Source organism: Bombina bombina, chromosome 2 (genome assembly GCF_027579735.1).
Source record: "Bombina bombina isolate aBomBom1 chromosome 2, aBomBom1.pri, whole genome shotgun sequence".
Classification (NCBI taxonomy): domain Eukaryota; kingdom Metazoa; phylum Chordata; class Amphibia; order Anura; family Bombinatoridae; genus Bombina; species Bombina bombina.
The window spans coordinates 906,741,004-906,765,231 of NC_069500.1; the positions used below are offsets into that span (position 1 = coordinate 906,741,004).

The 24,228-nt window shown below is 34.8% G+C and overlaps 1 protein-coding gene across 1 annotated transcript in view; it reads right to left on the minus strand.

The window, feature by feature from the left end:
* Window positions 1-24,228, minus strand: part of DNAH6 (dynein axonemal heavy chain 6) — a 482,313-nt gene that overhangs the window by 420,695 nt on the left and 37,390 nt on the right. The window contains exons 6-13 of the mRNA XM_053703293.1: window positions 23,470-23,593; window positions 20,858-20,999; window positions 17,808-17,976; window positions 16,682-16,801; window positions 16,318-16,518; window positions 5,090-5,210; window positions 2,250-2,401; window positions 497-649 (exon numbers count right to left, since the gene is read on the minus strand). Of these exons, the coding sequence (XP_053559268.1) occupies window positions 497-649; window positions 2,250-2,401; window positions 5,090-5,210; window positions 16,318-16,518; window positions 16,682-16,801; window positions 17,808-17,976; window positions 20,858-20,999; window positions 23,470-23,593 (1,182 nt within the window). The remainder of the gene's footprint in view (window positions 1-496; window positions 650-2,249; window positions 2,402-5,089; window positions 5,211-16,317; window positions 16,519-16,681; window positions 16,802-17,807; window positions 17,977-20,857; window positions 21,000-23,469; window positions 23,594-24,228) is intronic.

Consider the following 24,228-nt stretch of genomic DNA (forward strand, 5'->3'; position numbering starts at 1 on the left):
AGCCCCTTACCTATGTTGTCTTCCTGCTGCACCTTGCACAATATGCTGCTGCCTTACATGAGAGGGAAAAGGGAAGAGGTAGGGAAGAAAGGAAAGTACACTGGGCCTTGCGCCACATATACGTGAAAGCCAGACAGTAACATTTAATGGAGTAGTGCTAATGCACACCCCAATGAAGAAGAGGAAAATCACCCATCCTTCTAAAAGTGACCCACCAGTGAAATTCCAGTACAGTTACGTTCATAATTGCAACATAGTATAACCGATCAATTCCTGTGTTCAAAATCTTTTAATGTTGCAAAACACGATTTTGAAGTTGCAGACTTAATAACATTCTATGGGGTGGATTTATCAATGTGCGGGCGTACATGATCTGCTGTAGTGGTTCATGTCCGTCGCACATAGATAAATGCCAACAGCATACACGAGCCGGAAAGTACAGGGGTAGATAGCAGCATCCGCTGCTTGGCAAATCTTCCCCTATATCTCAACTTACCCTTTTTTGAATCTCATCCAGGAATACTAAATTATCCACATATTCTATTGTTGTAGAAGGAGAGAATTCAAGTTTAAATTGAGCATCTTGAGCCTCTGCTATAATGGCATCCATCTTTTTCTTAGCAAGGATTGGAAGTATATCATTAATTTCCTGATAAAGAGAACATGCATGTTAGAAAGACAAATAATTACAGAAAATTACATTAAATATACTGTATACTGTTTAGGGACACTTTAAATGATCTGAGTTCTCTGATAGATTAAGCAGTCAATGGTAGAAAGTTTCAGCTGGTAAAAAGTAACAGTTTAAAAAGAATCCTGCACAGGTCAACCATACTCAATATTAAACACTACAGTAGTCTGTATGGGGACATATTAAACACTACAGTGCTCTGTATGGGGACATATTAAACACTACAGTACTCTGTATGGGGACATATTAAACACTACAGTACTCTGTATGGGGACATATTAAACACTACAGTACTCTGTATGGGGACATATTAAACACTACAGTACTCGTATGGGGACATATTAAACACTACAGTACTCTGTATGGGGACATATTAAAAGGACAGTAAAGTCATAATTAGACATTTATGATTTAAACAGAACATACAATTTTAAACAACTTTCCAATTTACTTCTATTATTTAATTTGCTTCCTTCTCTTATTATCCTTTGCTGAGAGGTTTATCTAGGTAAGTTCAATAGCAGCAAAGAACCTAGGTTCTAGATGCTGATTGGTGGCTGCATATATATACCGATTGTCATTGGCTCACCCATGTGTTCAGTTAGAAACAAGTAGTGCATTGCTGCTCCTTCAACAAAAGATACCAAGAGAATGAAGCAAATTTGATAATAGAAGTAAACTGGAAAGTTTTATAAAATTATGTGTTCTACCGAAATCATGAAAGAAAAAAATGTGTGTGTCCTGTCCTTTTAAGTAGAAGCAATTTTGCTTACATCAGTTTATAATTTAAACCCTGTAGGGTTTTTTTGCCATTTTGTCAGTGTGTGTTTTTTACCACCTTTATGTATTCTGCTTTTCGTGGCAACCTATAGGAATTGTGGGAGAGTGTAGCACTATTTACCCCAATTATTTATCATTTTTACATGGAGGACCATAATAATGTCCAAATTTTATTCTATCAAACAGTAAAAAAAAATAAAAAATTTGACTTAATTAATCTCATTCTAAAAGGTCTAATTTTAATTAAAGGGACAGTCTACACCAGAATTTTTATTGTTTTAAAAGATAGATAATCCCTTTATTACCCATTCCCCAGTTTTGCATAACCAACACCGTTATAATAATATACTTTTAACCTCTGTGATTATCTTGTATCTAAGCCTCTGCAAACTGCCCCTTTTTTCAGTTCTTTTGACAGACTTGCAGTCTAGCCAATCAGTGCCTGCTCCCAGATTACTTCACGTGCACGAGCACAGTGTTATCTATATGAAATATGTGAACTAACACCCTCTAGTGGTGAAAAACTGTTAAAATGCAATCTGAAAGAGGTGGGCTTCAAGGTCTAAGAATATGAACCTCCTAGGTTAAGCTTTCAACTAAGAATACCAAGAGAACAAAGCAAAATTGGTGATAAAAGTAAATTGGAAAATTGTTTAAAATTACATGCTCTATCTGAATCATGAAAGTTAATTTTGGCCTAGACTGTCCCTTTAATCTCATTCTAAAAGGTCTAATTTTAACTTTACATGATACTGCTGTGTTTAAATGTATATCTTACCTCCAAGCACCGTTTTGGAGATGGAATTAATTTCTCCTTTAGTTTTTTGGCATCAATAAGCAGAAGACCCAAATTTCTTCTTTGTTTTATTGCAAGAGCATCCTTGTGTTCTTCATTGTATTTCTGCAGGTGCTCAGCAAAGAATGAAACGTCTGTGAATAAAAGGGTCAAATGTTTTTTTAAATGTTTAAAAAACAGGTTAGGACTTAAAAGAAACACTCAGCTATTCTACCACACTTTGGAATATAAAAATACTAATCACATATAGTACAGCACATAAATGTGCATAATCAGCATCCGGATCCTCTGAGTCATAGGGGTACATTTATGTAAGTGCGAGCGGACATGATACGATGTAGCGTATCATGTCTGGTGCACATCGATAAATGCTGACAGCAAACGCTGACAGCATTTATCATTGCACCAGCAGTTCTTGTGAACTACTAGTGCAATGCCGCCCCCTGCAGATTTGCGGCCAATCTAGCAGGGGCTGTCAATCAGCTGCTTCATAACTTCTGTTTCTGGCAAGCCTGAATGCTTCATAATCGGCCCCAATGCCTGATGAAACGGTCTCCTAACACTGAGAAACATGTTGCTAATATTGTTACTTTTTAATAAATTGTAACTATTTTATCTCTGCCATACTTGGATGTTTACTTACTTCTGAGTGCAGTTTCTTGGATCCTGATCATCCTTCGATTAGGAGCTCAAGCTTAGGACTACCCTAAGCTTCTTTCTGGTTGCCGAAGGAGGATCGAGTCCCAGTACCGGAGGCGAGTGTGCCAGGTGACTCTGAGGATCCAGCCTGCTGATTATGCACATGTATGTGCTGTGTACTATATGTGGGTAGTACTTTTATATGATTCATCCATTGTCTTGTGCTGGTTGTCTACCCTATGAGATGCCTTCTATCTTTTTGCATTATAGAAATATTTATAAAATGTATCTATTGTTTAATGTCCCTTAAATAAAGACTCTACTACCCAAAACTGATGAGGTTGTTTCGATTTATTTTTTATCTCTCTTTAACTGCTTTCACTTTTTCTTTTTTATGTACAGTATGTTATCATGGACTGGTTAATATTTACATAACGCACATTGAAGTTAGCAATTCTTCATGTGCGCTAACCCAACACAGCGTTAGACCTAAATAGCGAACCCTGAAGCACATTACACATATTTTACATTGCTATGTTCTTCACATAGAAAACAATTAACTTTTTATTATTAAATATATATTTTGATATATATCTTATAATGTTAAAGTAAAATAGATATCTATACCTATATATCTATAGGAATATATGTATTGATATTTATATTTATATATATATATATATATATATATATATATATATATATATATATATAAAACTATGTATTTACATAAAACAGTACATATGTTCTGTATGTGAAGAACATTGGAATATGAAGTATTCATAACTACTGTCGGGTTAGTGCGCGAGCGATAGGTGTTAGGTTTTTTCTTATGCACTTTCCATTGACTTCTATGGGGAGAAGAAGTTAACATAGTCATGATATTTGATCAGCTTGTGTCGGGTTTCACTTGCGCAGGAATGTTTTACTTTCAATTCGTAATATGCTTACTACCTGACGCACGCAAAAAGCATCCGTCTAGTTTACGTTCGAGGGGAGCACTAACTAATGCTACACTAGTAATCAAGCCCTAAGTGGGTGAAGTGAAAAAGACAAGAAGTCCCCAATGTGGTCGCGTTTCACAATCTGCTTTGTCAGGGGTAGGTTGAGATGTTTTGTAAAGCCAGTTTCCTTTCAAAGTTAAAGTCCTTTCCTTTCAAAGTTAAAGGGACAATCTACTTGATTTTTTTATTGTTTAGGATAGAAAACGCCTTTACTACAAATTCCCCAACTTTGCCCAACCAACATTTTTATATTAATATACTTTATAACTTTTAAACCTCTACATTATATTGTTGCCTGTTTCTAAGCCCATGCAGGCCGCCTCTTATCTTATTAGCTTTTCACAGACAGAGAGTGCTAGTTCATGTGTGCCATATTGATAACTTTGTGCTCACTCCTGTGGAGTTATGCATGAACCGGCACTCATTGGCAAAAATGAAGTTTATAAAAAGCACTGAGATAAGGGGGAAGTCTGCAGAAGCTTAGATACAAGGTAATCCAAGGTAAAAGGTATATTAATATAACAGTGTTGGTTATGCAAAACTTGAGAATGGATAATAAAGGGATTATCCATACTTTTAAACAATAAAAATGTTCAAGTAGACAGTCCCATTAACTTCTATGTGATGTGAGTTGAACGGTTTTGAGATAGATGCGATTCTATTAATTAAAATGGAGTTTAGTTCACAATTCACAGCTATGACGAGCGGCATGTGCAAATCTTTATGATTTTCCAAGTTGTGATATTGGTGAAAGTTTTTCTAGAAGATATAAGTTTCATAAACTGTTTTATTAAATCAAGGCCTTTGACAGAAATTGTATAAAATAAATTAAATTACAGTAAAAATGTCTTGGAATTACATATACAGTACTTAAGGACATTTGTATATATAAATATTTCCTTAGAGAAGTTGACTTGGACATTTTGAATTTAAACTGACTCTTTATTAAGATATAGCCACTAATCTTTTTTTTTTGGTTGCATAAATAGCCATTACAAATCAACATTGGGATATAACAGTGTCTTCTTTATGACATACAACAATATGTTTACTATTCATCAAGCAAAAGAAAGGAAATTCAACTTTGGATCAATTTGACGAAGCATCTCCCAAAATATATATAGTACCACTACACCTTTTTAATAATAAGGAAAGAATGGATAGATATAGGAAACATACCTAAAACCTCTTGCTTCAGAGCTTTGAAATCCAAACTTTCATTTTCTTTGAAAAACTTTTGAAACCTTTCAAACGTGTCTGAATATACATTGGCTGCATTAAATGCTGATTGGATGGTTTCCTAAAAAAAAAAAAAAATACATGATATACAAAACGAGTTTCATTTTTGTTTTCTAAATTAAAATGATCAGCTTCCTTAAATACAAAACGGAATGGCCAGAATAAATAAATTTATCACATCAACACATTCTTATTTATACTCAATAAAAGGTATTTACAACACATAAGAGGAATTACTCCTTTATTATGTGGAAGGGGTACATTTTTATTACATAGTTACAAAGTAGAGGGCAGAAAATCATGGTAGTCTGTGTTAAAGGGATATGAAACCCAAACATTTTCTTTCATGATTCAGATAGAGCATGTGATTTTAAACAATTTTCTAATTTACTTCTATTATCAATTTTTATTCGCTCTCTTGGTATCTTTTGTTGAAAAGCAATGACATAAGCTTATGAGACGGCCCATTTCAGGAGCACTATATGGCAGCAGTTTTGCAAGAATGTTATCTATTTGCAAGAACACTAGAGGGCAGCACTATTTCCTGCCATATAGTCTACCTAGGTATCTCTTCAACACAGAATATCATGGAAACAAAGCAAATTTGATAATAGAAGTAAACTGGATTTTTTTTAATTTTTTTTAAATGCTCTAAATCAGAAGATAATTTTTTTTTTGGTTCATGTCCCTTTAACTGGAAAGCTGTGATGAACATAGAGCCATGAGATGTTTAATGAGTGACTTGACGGAACTGCATAATCAAAATGTGCATTACAAAAAGGCAATGCAATTGCCTCTCAATTTTAAATGAGCAGTAGATTTTTTTCAAAACTGACTTCAATTTTCCCCTGAATCATGTGACAGCCATCAGCCAGTCACTCATCCGTATCCACTGTGAACTTTTGCACATGCTCAGCAAGAGTTGGTGTTTTAGAAAGTGTGCATATAATAATTCTGTGCACAATTTTATAATGGAGGCAAATTGGAAAGTCTCTTAAAACTGCTTGCTCTTTCTAAATCATAAAAGTTTCATTTTACCTTTAGTATCCCTTTAAATCATGGGCAAAGATTTTATTCCTAACAAAGTTTCACTGTTTCAGAGTCCACCTACAACACTGATAATCCCAACAATCACAGCTGATCAGCAGATAAAGAGTAGTCATGGACATTCCTGCGCTTGCAACATAGCTGCTGCCATATTCAATCTATGCTTAGATATTGCTGTTGGGTTAAGATTGTCAGAGAAAATCCAGATGACAGTTAAAAGAGCTCAGGTTTAGAAAATTAGATTATTACTCTTTTAAATTAAACTTTCATGATTCAGATAGAACATGCCATTTTAAACAACTTTCCAATTTACTTCTATTAACTAAATGTGCACAGTCTTTTTATATTTAAACTTTTTGAGTCACCAGCCCCTACTGAGCATGTGCAAGAATAAGTGTGTATGCATTTGTGAATGGCTGATGGCTGTCACATGGTACGTGTATGCATTTGTGATTGGCTGATGGCTGTCACGTGGTACAGGGGGAGTAGAAAAAGACATAACTTTTAAAATTGTCAGAAAAAAAATCTACTAATAATTTGAAGTTCAGACTAAATGCTATTGCATTGTCTTGTTATCTTGCATTTGTTGATTATGCAAATCTACTGTGTTGACTGGTCCTTTAAGACCCTCTCTGGATATCTACTGGAGCATACTAGTTATGCATAGCCTGAACACAATTTTCGGTAATGGGCATAAGTAGTTATTAGGATGTTTAACCCAAACTGTGGCAGGGTTACTACGTTTAGAGACTCTGGGATTTAATTAAAGGAATACCAACCCCAATTTTTTTATTTCATGATTCAGATAGAGCATGCAATTTTAAGCAACTTCCTAATTTACTCCTATTATCAATTGTTCTTCGTTCTCTTGATATCGTTATTTGAAAAAGCACCAATCAGCAAGCGCTACCCAGGTGCTGAACCAAAGATGAGCCAGCTCGTAAGCTTACATTCCTGCTTTTTTAAAATAAAGATACCAAGAGAACAAAGAAAAATTGATAATAGGAGTAAATTAGGAAGTTGCTTAAAATTGCATGCTGTATCGGAATCATTAAAGAAAAAATTTTGGTTCAGTATCCCTTTAAATTTTTTAATGCCTTTCCTAGAAGCTTGAAGAGATAAAAAAAGGTGTATACCTAGCTCTACATATTTTAAAATATTATTTTGTATTTACAGAAAAAAACTGTATCTCTCTCATTCTTTCAATTTGACTTTGTAGCTGGCAGAGCTCAGCATTAAACTGTTTGGCTGTATAAGTTAGCATGGCTAATTATGTGCAGTGTGCTTGAACTATAAGGACATAATTACCACCATGAGGAATATGATCAAGTGCTTTTCATTACACTGTCTTAACCGCGCTGTTAAAGCTGGTTTACATTTGAAATGCTTGTTATTTAAATAAATGATCTAGCTTTATTTGTTTGGGTTTTTCTAAAACTTTTCAGTTTAAACATTTCCCTCATTTCTACAGGTATGCAAATACATTGTGGGCTAGATTACAAGTGGCGCGCTAATGGTTGCACACAAGGGGGCGGATTTAACAAATGGTGGGCGGACATGATTCGCTGTAGAGAATCAAGTCTGTCCGACATCGCTAAATGCAGACAGAATACGCTGTCGGCATTTAACATTGCACAAGCATTTCTGGTGAAATGCTTGTGCAATGCTACCCCCTGCACATTCGCTAGTAGGGGGTGTCAATTATCCCGATCGTATCTGATCGGGATGATTGCAGTCTGCCACCTCAGAGGTTGCGGATGAGTTAAGGAGCAGCGGTCGGCTTCTTAACTTATGTTTCCGGCGAGCATTGGCTGCTTGATAAATCTCCCCCAAGATATTAAAAAATCGCAGTCGTGTTAACTCGTGCACATATTACATGCTGAACGTAAATGCAAATGCACGAGCATAAACTAAATTTGGGTTCATTGGTTTAGAGTGTCAGAAGACCCCGTGCAAAGGGCTAGGGCTAAATTAAAGTTGTATTAAAGGGACATGAAACCTAAAAATTTTCTTTCATGTTTCAGATAAAAAATACAATTTTAAACAATTTTCCAATTTACATCTATTTTTTCATTTTCTTTCTTCTCTTGTTATCTTTTGCTGAAAGGTTTATCTAGGCAAGCTCAGGAGCAGCAGAGAACCTAGGTTCTAGCTGTTGATTGGTGGCTGCATATATATATATATATATATATATATATATCGATTGTGATTGGCTCACCCATGTGTTCAGTTAGAAACCAGCAGTGCATTGCTGCTCCTTCAACAAATGATACCAAGAGAATGAAACAGATTAGATAACAAAAGTTAATTAGAAAGTTGTTTAAAATTGTATTTTCTATCTGAACCATGATATAAAAATGTTGGGTTTCATTTCCCTTTAAGCACAACATAAATGCATTCAATTTATTAGTTACACTCATATATATGCTATCTAATAATATTCATATAAGTATTAAAATAAAAAGTAATAAGGGTTAAAAGGTATATGGTATATGAAAAGGTATTTGAATGGAAAGGGCTATTTTATATATATATATATATATATATATATATATATATATATATATATATATATATATATATATATATATATATATATATATATATAATCTTTAAAGATTCAATCAAACCAGCTCAAAGTACAACCTGATTTAGTAAAGTAATTGGGAAAACCTGAGACAACTAGTGGTATGTGTCTGAGGGTGCCCAGGATATCAAAATATCATAATATCAAAAAAAAGAGATGAAAAAAAGAAAAGAATTCAGAAAAGATTGATTAATAGGATTCCTTTAGCCAGCACTTCCCATATAGTTACAATGTAATTAAAACAGAGAGTGAACATCTGAGGGAATATCGAAGACGCAGCAAGGACAAAGAATCAGAATGCACAAATATTATATGAAATATATAGATGTATTAACTACCTTTGTCTGAAACATATACACAATCCTTGTTACCCCTAAATATATTAAAAATACAAAATCATGACCATGGCAGAGAGAAACTCAAATAAGACGTCTATAATATGCATATACACACCAATAAAAAATCGTATCAGTATTAAGCCTAGATGATATACAACAGACTTCCAAGCCACAGATACTTGGTTACAAAACAGACATTTGATAATTCATATGGCATAGATACTTAGTTCCAATAACAAGCTTGCATGTCAAATGCAGACGTCAAAGTTAGTACAGTCCAGCAATATTCAGCAGGTTATTCTAGTGCACATTCAGAAGGAGCAAAAAAATATAGCTCTTATAATAAGCAGTTAGATGCGGGTTAATGACTGTTTGTAGCAAGCAAAATACATGCCGCCCTTGTCTATGGCAGGACCAGTAAGTAGCTTTGTCAAATTGGTTGAAAATTATATAGCCAAATTGGATATTAACACAGGCTATCAAGATAATTTAACTAGAAAACAGAGATGGGCTCTTAATGACCTAATAAAAGACAACAATATTACTATCAAGCCATCAGACAAGGGTGAAAATGTAGTGATAATGAACACCACGGATTACAAAAAAAATGTCTTAGACAAGTCTCTGATAGTACACACTACTCTTTGCTTAACAGTGATCCCACCATAGAGTATCAAATTGAGCTAGATTACATTCTCACTCAGGCTATGAGGAATGGAATAATTAATAAAGCAGAACATGAGTTTATGTATACTAAAAAACCTATGACAGCAACATTCTATACCATACCTAAATTACATAAAAACAAAAATCCACCCCCAGGAAGGCCCATTATTTTGGGTCAAGGGAGCCTGAATGAGAATGTATCTCCGTATATAGATTATTGTCTGCAGCCTTTCTTGGAAACATTGCCCTCATTTATAAAAGATACAAGTGATGCTCTTAAAAAATTGGACAGTTTAACTATAGAGGAAAATACCATCTTAGTAGCTATAGATGTGGAATCTCTGTATTCCTCAATTCCCCATAATTTGGGGATAGAGGCCTGTAAATATTATCTAGAACAGAGAGGTCCTCAATAGCAACTATTTTAATTTTGATGGTAAATACTATCGCCAAACTCAAGGCACAGCTATGGGAGCTAGCTGTGCTCCCACTTATGCATGCCTATACTTAGGCAAGTGGGAGACAGATCATGTCCTAGATATTGCATCACAGTATGAAGATAAGATGAAACTTTGGGTACGCTACATCGATGATGTGTTGGTCTTATGGAATGGAACAGAAGAAGAGTTAAAGGATTGTATTGAGAGATTAAATCTAAATAATTTAAACCTCAAATTTACATATACCTATAGTACTACCAATATAATATTTCTGGACTTGGCAATTACAGCTAAAAATGGTGTGTTAGAAACTGAAATATATAGGAAAGAGACTTCAGCTAATACAATCTTAAAAGCTGATACTTGAGATGTAAGCGGAATTGCTCCACTGCGAAGTCGTTCAAATTTCATGCAGATGATTTGAGAGAAAGACTAACAGAGAGAGGGTACTCCAATAAACATTTGAAACAAAGTTATCTGAAAACACGTAAAAAAACACGAGATGAGACTCTATATGATCTTAAAAATCAAAATGTGGGTAGTGCTGACAAAGAGGGAATCAGATTTATAACTGCTTACAACAATAAGTGGCAAGATATTAGGGCAATCTTTACTAAACACTGGGATGTATTACATACGGATCCAATTATTAGAGATATAGTAGGAGAGAGACCTACAATGACTCCAAGGAGAGCCCCTAGTTTAAGGGATAAACTTGTCCATAGCCACTTTAAACAAACTAAACAGAAAGGTACATGGCTTGCTAAGTAAAAGGAGAAAGATGGAAATTTTGTATGTGGTAAATGCAGTATATGCAAAAATATCCAAAAAGGCGATACAGTGTTAGATCACCTTAACAATAAATACAAAATAAAAGGGCACATTACATGTCGCAGTGAGGGGGTAGTATACCCTATCTATATAGGAAAAACCTATAGGGAACTTAGAGATAGAGTTAAGGAACATAAGAAAAATATCAAAAACAAAAATCTGAAAGATAGCAGTGTGACACTTTTTCACTTACCTTACTAAAGGCGAGAGGCTTCGAGTTAATAGATCTTCAGAGTAGAGGAGGGGATTTAGATAAACAGCTATTACAAGCTAAATGTAAGTGGATCTATAATATGAATACTCTAAGCCCCAAAGGTCTAAATGAAGAGATCAACTATGCCCCCTTTTTGTAGATTGTAATATAAAGTGAATGTCTATTGTTTAGACATCTATTCTGGTCTATATGACTATTCTATACTTAGTAGTGAACCTTATTAGTCTACTCCCTAACACAATATATTGTTGATGGTTAGAAGCGGTACTTTATAAGTGCTATAATAAAAATACATATAGGTTCCTAAATACGTTGTTAATGATATATGCATCTTACCTGAGTAGATGGTACTATTTAAGTTTAATATCTCTGTATGTAAATATATCACTCCCGGCTTAGTCGATATTCAATATAGAAGAATGCACATGTTGTAATTGTATATAGATAGGATTAATGATATTATAAGGGTTTAATCATTACTACCAATGTCTAAGTATTAACTTAACAAACATATAAGCAAATGATTGCTGACAATGAAAAAGAATTGTATGTTTCCACCTTAAATAATGACATCACAGATACAGAGATACTGAATGGAGGAATTAAAAAACACCTAGGCCTCCGATACTTAGGGTATAAATTCCCGGAAGGGAGAAAAAACAGTAGCACTGATACGTTGTGAAGAAGCCGCACCGGAACTTCCTAGCGGCAAAACACGTGTTGCGTGTTTAATATGACTCGGGGTGGACCACCCGAGTAAAAAGTGGAGTTTGCTGTAATACAAACCGCCTAGAGAGAAGGCAAAAACAGCCCACACTACAGGTTGTATGGAGACAACATTTGCAGGATTAAGATTACAAACAGCACATTGGAACACAGACCATTTGGGAAGTGGTGAGATCTGAAAAGGGACCCTTGGGCGAGAGTACAGCTCTCAATAGGAGTTTCCTTGAATAACCACAATTTCTGCATAGACTTGTGCTAGATTTATTGTCTTCCCTTTACATATGACGATATTATGGGACTGTAATTCCGTTACACTTTGCTGCTACATATGACTGCGACTAACTTGCATGAACTGCTTACTACAAACAGTCATTAACCCGCATCTAACTGCTTATTATAAGAGCTATATTTTTTTGCTCCATCTGAATGAGCACTAGAATCACCTGCTGAATATTGCTGGACGGTACTAACTTTGACGTCTGCATTTGACATGCATGCTTGTTATTGGAACTAAGTATCTATGCCATATTAATTATCAAATGTCTGTTTTGTAACCAAGTATCTGTGGCTTGGAAGCCTATTGTATATCATCTAGGCTTAATACTGCTAAAAAAATTATATTATAGACGTTTCTTTTGAGTTTCTCTCTGCCATGGTTTTGTATTTTTAATATATTTAGGGGTAACAAGGATTGTGTATATGTTTCAGACAAAGGTAGTTAATACATCTATATATTTCATATAATATTTGTGCATTCTGATTCTTTGTCCTTGCTGCGTCTTCGATATTCCCTCAGATGTTGACTCTCTGTTTTAATTACATTGTAACTATATGGTAAGTGCTGGCTAAGGAATCCTATTAATTAATCAATCTTTTCTGAATTCTTTTCTTTTTTTCATATCTTTTTTTGATATTATATATATATATATATATATATATATATATATATAGTACACACATACACATATGTGTTTGTATGTAAATATACATATGTATGTATGTGTATTTATATTTATATGTGTATATATTTATAAATACATATAACACACATATAAACACATATATACACACGTATATATATTTTGGAGTTCTTTCCACTCAAATACCTGAAAACAAGAAAATAATTTTCATTCAATATTAATATTTAAAGGGATACTAAACTCAAATTTTTTCTTTTTTATGATTCAGATAGAGCAGGCAATTTTAAGACAATGTTTGGTTTAGTACGATGGACAGCACTTGTTTAATGGTGGGTGCATTTAGCCACCAATCAGCAAGCACAGCTCAGGTTGTGAACCAAAAATGGTCCGGCTTCTAAAATTACATTCTTGCTTTTCAAGTAAAGATAGCAAGAGATTGAAGAAAAATGGTAATAGGAGTAATTTAGAAAGTTGCTTAAAATTGCATGCTCTATCTGAATCATGAAAGAAAAAATTTGGGTTCAGTATCCCTTTAATAATGTGTTTTACTGTATATGCACTGTAAATATTTTACATTTCAATGTTCTTCATATAGGGAAAAATGTTCTATGTATTTTTAAATAGATATTCCTGTATTCATATATAGGTATAGATATATATTTTACAAAAAAAAAAAAAAAATATATATATATATATATATATATATATATATATATATATATAAATATCTATTTAAAAATACATAGAACATTTTCTTGTATGTGAAGTACATTGGAATGTAAAATATTTATAACTACCGATTCAAACATTTTACTTTTACCTTGTAATACGCTCACTAATTTGCGCCTGTTAAAGATTACTTCTGGAGGTGTTTGCACAGGAGCGAAAGCACTAAATAGCACGCCACTTGTAGTCTGGTCCTGTGTTTGTTATGCGCTGCTAGTCATGTTTTAAGCATTTTTGGAAAACAACAAAATTATTATTTTATATATTACACATGTGCAGCCAGATCCAAACAAAAGTAAAAAATTCCTAATTTTTCTGTATTCTTTACATTAATTTCAGATAGAGGGGCCCATTTATCAAGCTCCGAATGGAGCTCGAGGGCTCGTGCAGGCTCGCCAGAAACAGCAGTTATGAAGCAGCTGTCTAAAGAACGCTGCTCCATAACCTGTCACACATCGCCAAAAATCAACACGATCGAGTACGATCGTGTTGATTGAGACCTCCCTGCTGGTGGCGCGAATCTGCAGGGGGCGGTGTTGCACCAGCAGCTCACAAGAGTTGCCGGTGCAATGCTGAATACGGACAGCGTATTGCTCTTCGCATTCAGCAAGGTCTGGCGGACCTGATCCGCACTGTCGGATTAGGTCTGCCAGACCTTTGATAAATATCACCCAGAGAATGCATTTTTAAACAACTTTATAATTTACTTCTATTATAACATTTTCTTTGTTCTCTTGATATCTTTTGCTGAAAAGCAGGGAGGTAAGCTCAGGCGCTTACATGTGTCTAGAGCCCTATATGGCAGCAGTTTTGCAAGAATGTTATCTATTTGCATTTCCTGACATATAGTGCTCCAGAGGCCTACCTAGGTATATTTAATGAAATGTGAACATGTGAACGAAGCACATTATATAATAGAAGCAAATTGAAAAAATGTATGCTCTGTCTAAATCAAAAAAGGACTTTTTTTTTTTAAACCTTTAATGAATAAAGGAAGGAACGAATGATTGTGCAGAAAAAAATTCATCCTGTTAAAACTGTTACTCTGAAGGTAAGAAAGGAATACAGATGCACACTAGAAGACTGCATAGACTCCAAGATCGGATGGGAAGGAGTCTCCAAACAAACGGAAGATTCCAACAAGAGATGTCATTGAATAACGGAACCATCTGCTTTACAGCGTTGAGGTAACTTTTGTATCACAGATATACTATTACCTCCAACGCATGGAACTTTTCTTAAACAGATTTTTTTATGGTCTCAATACAGTGACTGTTCTAAGGTTTTTATCACGGATTTGTATTTTATCATCGCAATAGAGACAATGGAGTATATTTATTAATGTGCGAGTGGACATAATACGATGTAGCCTATCATGTCCGCTGCACATCGATAAATGCTGACAGCATATGCTGTCGGCATTTATCATTGCACCAGCAGTTATTGTGAACTGCTGGTGCAATGCCGCCCCCTGCAGATTTGCGGCCGCTAGCAGGGGGTGTCAATCAACCTGATTGTATTCGATCTGGTTGATTTCTGTCTCCGGCCTCAGAGCAGGCGGACAAGTTATGGACCAGAGGTCTTCATACGGAGCTTGATAATTCGGCCCCTTTATCTATAGGTTGGCCAACCTATAAGTTATCACTTTAACTCCTTGTTTTGTTTTATGAAATTGGTATAACATTCCTTGTTTGATTATATTTCATTTTATATGTGCTTATATTAAATCTAATTATATTTTACTCTTAGTAAAATCCCTTTTATACATGTTATAGAGTTACTTCTGATTTCTTTTATACATCTTTTATACTATATTTGTAGAGAGTTTATTATCAATCCCCACATCACACTTCTCTGATTTACTCTTGCATATATATATTTTATCCTCTCTTTGGTAATAGCTACTCAGCGCTCCTATCTCCTTCCCTATTTTTTTTACTAATTGGTGATAGGAGCTTTTACCTACCAACGCAGGGAGAATATATCTTGTACTAAATAAAAGAAAGGAATTTCTGCAGACGGGAAAGTGAATAGATGTTCCGATTCACAGTATTCACATGGCAAAGGATCGGTAATATCCAGCAATTTCATTATCAGTTGATTGTTTACTGTGTCAGGCAACAATTATGTAAGCATTACTATTATTATTAGTCAATCCTGACCACATTAGAAAAAAATACATTTTGAAAAAATTTTGTATTTTTTTTTCTGCTGATGCTGGCTTGTATCATGACCACTACCTACTCCTTTAACTTTATTAAAATTTATTAAATTTCTCTGCTTCCATGAAGACAATACAAAGTGCCAAGGCTTCTTAACCAGTGGGGTCTTGGAGGGTTCTATGTACCCGAATTGCCAGCTATCCTAAATTTGCAAAATGGTGCCTTTTTGCATTTCCATTGAAGATGGATACAAGAGGGAGGAGGGGGACTAAAAAATCTTGGATATTCAGGTTTGTGGTCTTTTTGTTAATAATTGCTAACCCCTATTGCAGTTGATCACCGGTTTAGATATTCTACTTGTGCCTTGGTTCTTCCTCTTTTGGTTTTAAAGGGAAAAAACAACAGAGTGCGTAGGCAACAACAGGACAATATTTGCAATCTTCTTCTTGCACCCCACCCCACCCCCAAAGAACCAACCTTGAATGCCAGACCACTGAAATGCCTAGTTTACCTTTGTTTGCAAAATGATGGACTGCAAATGCTTGTCATCTTCAAACATCATACTTAAGCTTGGACCATCCCCGCAAGTCTTCTCCTCAAGTTTATTGTTAATAATAGGTTGTGTAAAGGCATCAAAGTATGGGTCAGGCACAAGATTTTCTACTGAGAAAACAGTTTCTTGAAAATGATTAACTACTTCTGCTAGATGTTCCTGAAAGAAAGAAAAGAAAACGTAATGTCCTAGGGCACAGTAGATATATGGCAGAGAAAGAAACAGAAACTTGGAACTTGTAAAATGTATACAGGATGCAAATGCACATAAATAGACACATTTTAAATATTTATGTAAGTAAATATTTCAATGGGAAACAAACCTGAAAATCATCAAGACCTGGCTCAAACCAAAGTGAGTGAGTATCAAGAATTATTTCAGTAAGAAACATTGGCACTGGTTCGTCTTCACTTTGTCCTCCAGTTGTAGGCAGTAATGTTTTCTATTTAAACATAGAAAAACATAAATATTACATTACGTAATCTACGTAGTAAACACATCTATCTCAAGAAAAAAAATAAAAAATAAAAAATATATATGGTGGTGCTAACACAACCGCTACTAAAGCAGTGGGTAAAAAAGTAAAAATACAGCTATCTTCTTGTGTTCTTGGTTATAATCTACGTAGTATACAAAACATTTATCTCAAGACAACTTAAAATAAAAATCAATACTTCAGAAGTAGAGGAAATGGAAAAATAAAAATATAAAAATAAATTAAAATATATATGGTGGTGTAACACAACCACTACCAAAGCAGTTGGGGGGAAACTGGGGTAAAACTGGGGGGAAAAGCAAAAATACAGCCTTTTTTTGTTCTTGGTTATACGATGGCTGACAAAATATTCTCTTATCCAAATATTCTTAATGTGTCCTATTTTTTTTTTAATTTGTAATTCAAACCCAGGGATATGAAACCCCAAATTTTTCTTTTGTGATTTACTTCTATTATCAAATTTTCTTCATTCTCTTGGTATCTTTTATTGAAAAGCAGGTATGTAAGCTTAGGACCGGGCCAATTTCTGGAGCACTATGTGGCAGCAGTTTTGCACGAATGTTATGCATTTGCAAGATCACTAGATTAAATAGCACTATTTCCTCCCATGTAATGCTCCAGATGCCTACCTAGGTATCTCTTCAACACAGAATATCATGGGTACAATACAAATTTGATAATAGAAGTAAATTGAAAACTTTTTAAAAATTGTATGCTCTATCTCAGAAATGGGGAACATTGGCCCTCCTGATGTTTTTATAGAACTACATTACCCATGATGCTTAGGCACTCTGAAGTCCAGTTGAGCATCATGGGAAACTTAGTTCTGAAACATCTGGAGGGCCAAGATTCCCCATTCCTACTCTATCTGAATCACAAAAGAATTTTTTGGGGTTTCATATCACTTTAATACATTTTATTTGAATCTGTATTGCCTTCAGAATAAGTTCACCTTTTGGTCAGTAGATTCTTGTGCTCGCTCTGTGTTCCAGGTCTGTATCACAGGATCAGAAGGTGTAGTTTTCAACTTATTCACCAAACAGGTTAGCAATGTATTAACTGAGTTAACCGCCAGAATATGCATAGTGTTCACTATCAGGTAATCGGCTAAACGAATAAAGCTTGAAAGACAAACAAAAAAATTATGCATCAATTAAGCCAGGTATAGCTGCACAGAAGTTATAAAATAAATATTTAAGATATTTAATTAAGCATTTCCTGTACATATTAAGTAAGCGCTATTTGTAAGTGCTTAAAGGGACAGTAAACCTACAAAATAATGTTATATAATTCTGCACATAGTACAGAATTATAAAACATTAGCTTAGCGCTAACTTTACAAATCAAAGGATTGGAGCGAGCTACATTCAGTTTATTGGCGAGATCGAGCACGCTGTGACAAGACTGCGTGCCCGTGAAGCGCTTATGAAAAAAAGACCCACTCAGTAGAGCCAGGAGCGGAGTTTAGAAAAATTGAATTTTGGAATAAAATATCTAAGCAATCCTTTGATATATAAAGTTGGCGCTAAGCTAATGTTAAATAATTCTGCACTATGTGCAGAATTATATAACATTATATTGTAGGTTTACTGTCCCTTTAAGTAATTATGAGATTATATAGTCTTTACACCTAGAATAAGCAGTTATGTAATGTCAGATCTCTAACTAAAAAAATATTTAAAAAATATGAGAAAAAAATCATTATTTTGAGAGAAATTATTCCTAAAGGGACAGTAAAGTCTATCAAGTTATCTATACAGGTACAAATCCCCAAATCTGTTATTCCAAAATCCAAATTTATTCTGAAATCTTAACTTTTTAATTAATATTTTAAAAAAATTTTTTTTATCAAAATGTATTTTTTTTTCCTGCCTGTAAGTCACAATCTTCTCTCTCTGTGTCTTTGGTTTTGTTTGTTTTTGTTTTTTGTGTTCTAAAATGCAAATAATAGTCTATATTTATTTAAATAACATATTACATTTCTGATTACTGTACTGCACTATCTTTCTGAGGGTACTATGTATACAAAAGGGTTAAAAATTATATAAAACTACCTTTAGCTCACATGTATAAGTTGTATTAGGACTAAATAATCTAACATGTTGTTGTTTACACTTGGGGACGATTTATCAAGGGCCGAATGTCCCCTGATGACCCCGCTTCCGTGCAAGCCTTTAGGCTCGCCGGAAACAGCAGTTAAGAGGCAGCGGTCTTAAGACCGCTGCTCCTAAACTCGTCCGGCTGCTCTGAGACTGCGGACATCAATCGGCCTGATCGCATACAATCGGGTTGATTGACACCCCCTGCTAGCGGCCAATTGGCAGCAAATCTGCATTGCACAAGTAGTTCACCAGAACTGCTTGTGCAATGTTAAATGCCAACAGCGTATGCTGTCGGCATTCAGCGATGTCTGTCAGACAGTTGATAAATCGACCCATTGGTTTATCCCCTCTCCAAACTGTCCCATTTTAAAGATGCAAATATCCCCAAATTCAAACAATTCAGAAATCCAAACCTTATCTGGTCTCAAGTATTTTAGATAAAGAGTTTTCTACCTGTCCTGTATTACATTTATGATAAAAAATAATGAAAAAATGATCTGTTGTAAGATGGCTAAAAGGGGGTGTCAATCAGCCCGATCGTATAGGATCAGGCAGATTGATGTCCGCAGCCTCAGAGCAGGCGGACAAGTTATGGAGCAGCAGTCTTCATAACTGCTACTCGCGCAGGAACAGGGGCATCAAGCTCCATTCGGAGCTTGATAATTCAGCCCCTTTGTGTTTAAAGGGACAGTAAAGTGAAAACTAAACTTTCATGATTCAGATAGGGCATGCAATTTTAAACAACTTTCCAATTTACATTTATCATCAAATGTGCTTTGTTCCCTTGGTGGTATTTTTTAAAAGCTAAACCTAGGTAGGCTCAAACTGATTTCTAAACCGTTGAAAACCACCTCTTAGCTCAGAGCATTTTGAAAGTTTTTCACAGTTAGACTGTGCTAGTTCATATGTGTCATATAGATAACATTGTGCTCACTCCCATGAAGTTATTTAGGAGTCTTCACTGATTGACTACACTGCATGTCTGTCAAAGGCACTTAGATAAGGAGGCTGTCTGCAGAGGCTTAGATACAAGGTAATCACAGAGGTAAAAAGCATATTAATATAACTGTGTTGGTTTTGCAAAAATGGGTAATGGGTAATAAAGGGATTATCTATCTTGTTAAATAATAAACATTTTGGTGTAGACTGTCCCTTTAATGTCCCTTTAAGTGTCCAGTATTTTTGTATACATTTTACTGGACAGTCTGTTAAAACACTGGACTATCCTGTTGAATACTGTACACCTGGCAACCTTACACATGGATAGATCTCCAAGCACCACTGCTTTACGAGATCTTAATATTAAATATATTAAACAATATTAATATAAAAACCTGTTGGATATATATGGATCAACATGTATTCATGGAAGCTATCACTGCCTATTAACCTAAATGTAAACCATTTTACAGGCTTCAAGGCTTCAAAACGTTTTCATATCCAAAACCCTTCAAGAATGCTTTCAGCTTGAAAGTATATTTTGTTTGCCTTTGCTATGTATAAAATAGTAAATATAAAGTGGTAAATCAAATGTATAATATATGACTGGTGCACTAAGTTCTATGGTTCTTTTTAATTATTTTGTTCTCATCTTCTAAAAAGTAATCACAAAACATGTTCAACAACTTGGACTTCATTTACCATTTATGCCTCAATGGTCTAGCTAACTTGCTCGTAAATTAGAAATGAATATACAGTGAAAACTTTGGAATTGACTGCTTTTCCTGTAATTTAACACTAAAAATAGTGGGTGATTTTCACTGCCTCAGACAGGCTGGTGTGCATTTAATGGAATTTAAAGGGACAATAAAGTCAAAATTCATATAGAGCATGCAATTTTAAACAACTTTCATAGCAGAGCTCACCACTGATAACAATAAGAATAATGTGAAATACCAACCATGCTAGCCTTCTACAATGAGACCTCTTGTTGGCCTGTTCTGTGTAGGTCATTTTTTCAGCAGATTCCTTAAAAAGTTCCCCATCGTAATGAGGTAAAAGTGAGCCAGGAACCAAAGGTGCAGCAGTAATATTTGTCAGCTCTGTAAAAAACAACTCACATTTTAATTTTTTCAATTTTTGGCACTTTAAAGGCATATGAAACCCAAATGTTTTTCTTTCATGATTCAGATAGAACATGCAATTTTAAGCAACTTTCTATTTGACTTTTATTATCAATTTATCTTTGTTCACTTGGTATCTTTATTTGAAAAGCAATAATGTAAGCTTAACAGTCGGCCCATTTTTGGTTCAGCACCACCAATCAGCAAACACTACCCAGGTGCTGAACCAAAAATGGTCCGGCTCCTAAGCTTACATTCCTGTTTTTTTTTTGTTTGTTTTTTAAATAACGATACCAAAAGAACGAAGAAAAAATGATACTAGGAGTAAATTAGAAAGTTGCTTAAAATTGCATGTTCTATCTGAGTCATGAAAGAAAAAAATCCCTTTAAGTATGATGCACACTAAACATTATAAAAACAGTGCCTATAATTTGAAATTGAAATTGGAAAACAGAATTTTACAATTGATTCAAACTGAATACACTTCTTGCATTATACTAATAGAAAAGTAAATGAAAATGTAAGATTTTTAGAGTATTACAAAATCACTGTACAATGTATTAGTTATTTCTGCTTTTAAAAGAACCTCATACCCAAATGTTGAAGCACTTTAACCCTTAGAGTTCTAAGCACTTTCCCACCTGGGTGCTAAGGTTTTTTAAAGGTTTTTTTTATTTTATATTTGTAAAAATACTTTTTTTCAAAACTTTTTTATTTCCAATCCCCAATACTTACACTGTTGGAAAGGTTAGGCGATTACCTTTCCAACGGTGGGTCTTGGGGGTCTGTAGCTGCTTAGATTCCTGAGATACAGGCTTCTAAGCAGCATGCCCCCTGCTCCTATATTTAACATTGTTAATGTTAAAGGGACACTGAACCCAATTTTTTTATTTTGTGATTCAGATGGAGCATGCAATTTTAAGCAACCTATTATCAATTTTTCTTTGTTCTCTTGCTATCTTTATTTGAAAAAGAAGCTTATTTTTTTCAGAACTCTGGACAGCACTTTTTTATTGGTGGATGAATTTATCCACCAATCAGCAAGGACAACCCAGGTTGTTCACCAAAAATGGGCCGTCATCTAAACTTACATTCTTGCATTTCAAATAAAGATACTAAGAGAATGAAGAAAATTTGATAATAGGAGTAAATTAGAAAGTTGCTTAAAATTTCATGCTCTATCTGAATCGTGAAAGAAAAAATTTGGGATCAGTGTCCCTTTAATAATGTGTTTTACACGAGAGAAAAAAATTGGGTTCAGTGTCCCTTTAAATAAAGTTGTGCGGTGACGTCATCACGTCAGTGCGCGTGACGTCACCACGCATAACGTGAAGCCCCGGCGATGCCTGTCACTATGCAGGCCCGATCGCCAGGGTAGGAGCGGGTGGGAGCCCCCAGATCTCCCTCAAGGTGGGAGAGTGCTAATGACGGCTCTGAGCCGTCATTAGCACCAGAGTCGGAAACTCTGTGATGGCTCAGAGCCGTCATTAGCACTCAAGGGGTTAAAGTGATGCAGCATAACTGTAAAAAGCTGACTAGAAAATGTCACCTGAAAATCTCTAATACCTCAAAAATGTCACAGTAGCCACATCCCATTGTAAAGGAACTATAAGCAGCCAACCAAGATGCTGGTCCTGGGACTTGAAAGGTAGTGTGCATCATGTTATTTCCCTCTTAAAGGGACAGTCTGCACTAAAATTGTTATTGTTTAAAAAATAGATAATGCCTTTACTACCCATTCCCAAGCTTTGCACAACCAACATTGTTATATTAATATACTTTATAACATTTAAACCTCTAACTTTCTGCCTGTTTCAAAGGCTCTATTGACAGCCTCTTAATCACATGCTTTTGTATTTGCTTTTCACAACAGGAGACTGATAGTTCATGTGGGCTATGTAGATAGCATTGTGTTCATGCCCGAGAAGTTATTTAAGATTTAGCACAACACAGTACTAACTGCAAGTCAATAGATAATACATACAAAGTCATGTGATCAGGGGACTGTCAGAAGATGCTTAGATACAAGGTAATCACAAGGGTAAAAAGTATATTAATATAATTGTGTTGGTTATGCAAAACTGGGGAATGTTTAATAAAGGGATTATCTATCTTTTAAAAAAATAAAAATTCTATTGTAGACTGTCCCTTAAAGAAATTTTACTATAAAATCTTAAAAGATTTCAGTGAAATCTCATGAGATGACAGTAAAGAAAAATGTGACATCAGCATTGATGATGCTGATTGGCTGTTTTCTTTTTACAACATGCACCTGACAGTAGTTGAAGGAAAACTGTTCATAAAGCATAGAGGAGGGCCCTGTTTTATTTCTAGTATACAGCAAATATTAAAATTTAAACATTGATTATTATTATTTGAGTGTCAAATGTGCATATTCCAATGTCTAATGTGCACACTGATTATTTTTTGTATAAAGCTAATACTTCACCTGGATTGTCTGATTCGTTAAGGTAATCATCAGGCGTAAATCCAGCATCAAGCAAAGCTCTTCGACACGCGCTCCTTACAACTTCCTTAGTCAGCTCCCGGAAACTAGTTAAATGATTTGCTACCTGAAAGGTATCATTTCAAAAGTTTAAATTATAGACAGGCACCTGCAATACTTATAGTATATGAAATCTCCCTACATTTTGTTGATATTCTGTACAACAGACAACATTATTACTCAAAGGTATGCTTCAAAGTCTTCAACGCATGGTGCAAAATTAAAAGGGACATTCCATGATTTAAAAAGAACATGCAACATTAAAAAAACAACAAACTTTCCAATTAACTTCTGTTGTTAAATTTACCTCCTCCTTTTTATATTCTTTGTTGAAATGTAGTTCCTTTCCATGACAAAATACCTAGGTAAGCTAAGCAGTGTGCACGTCTTAAAGGGATATGAAACCCCCAAAAAATGTATTGGTCGTATTGATTCAGAGAGAACATACAATTTGAAACAAAATTCCAATTTACTTCTATTTTCAAATTTGCTTCATTCTCGTGGTATCCTTTGTTGAAGGAGCAGCAATGCACTACTGGGAGCTAGCTGAAGACATTGGGTGAGCCAATGACAAGAGACATATATGGGCAGCCACCAATCAGCAGTAAGCTCCCAGTAGTGCATTGCTGCTTATTTGCCTACCTATGTATGCATTTTAACAAAGGATACTAAGAGAACAAAGAAAATTAGATAATTTAAGTA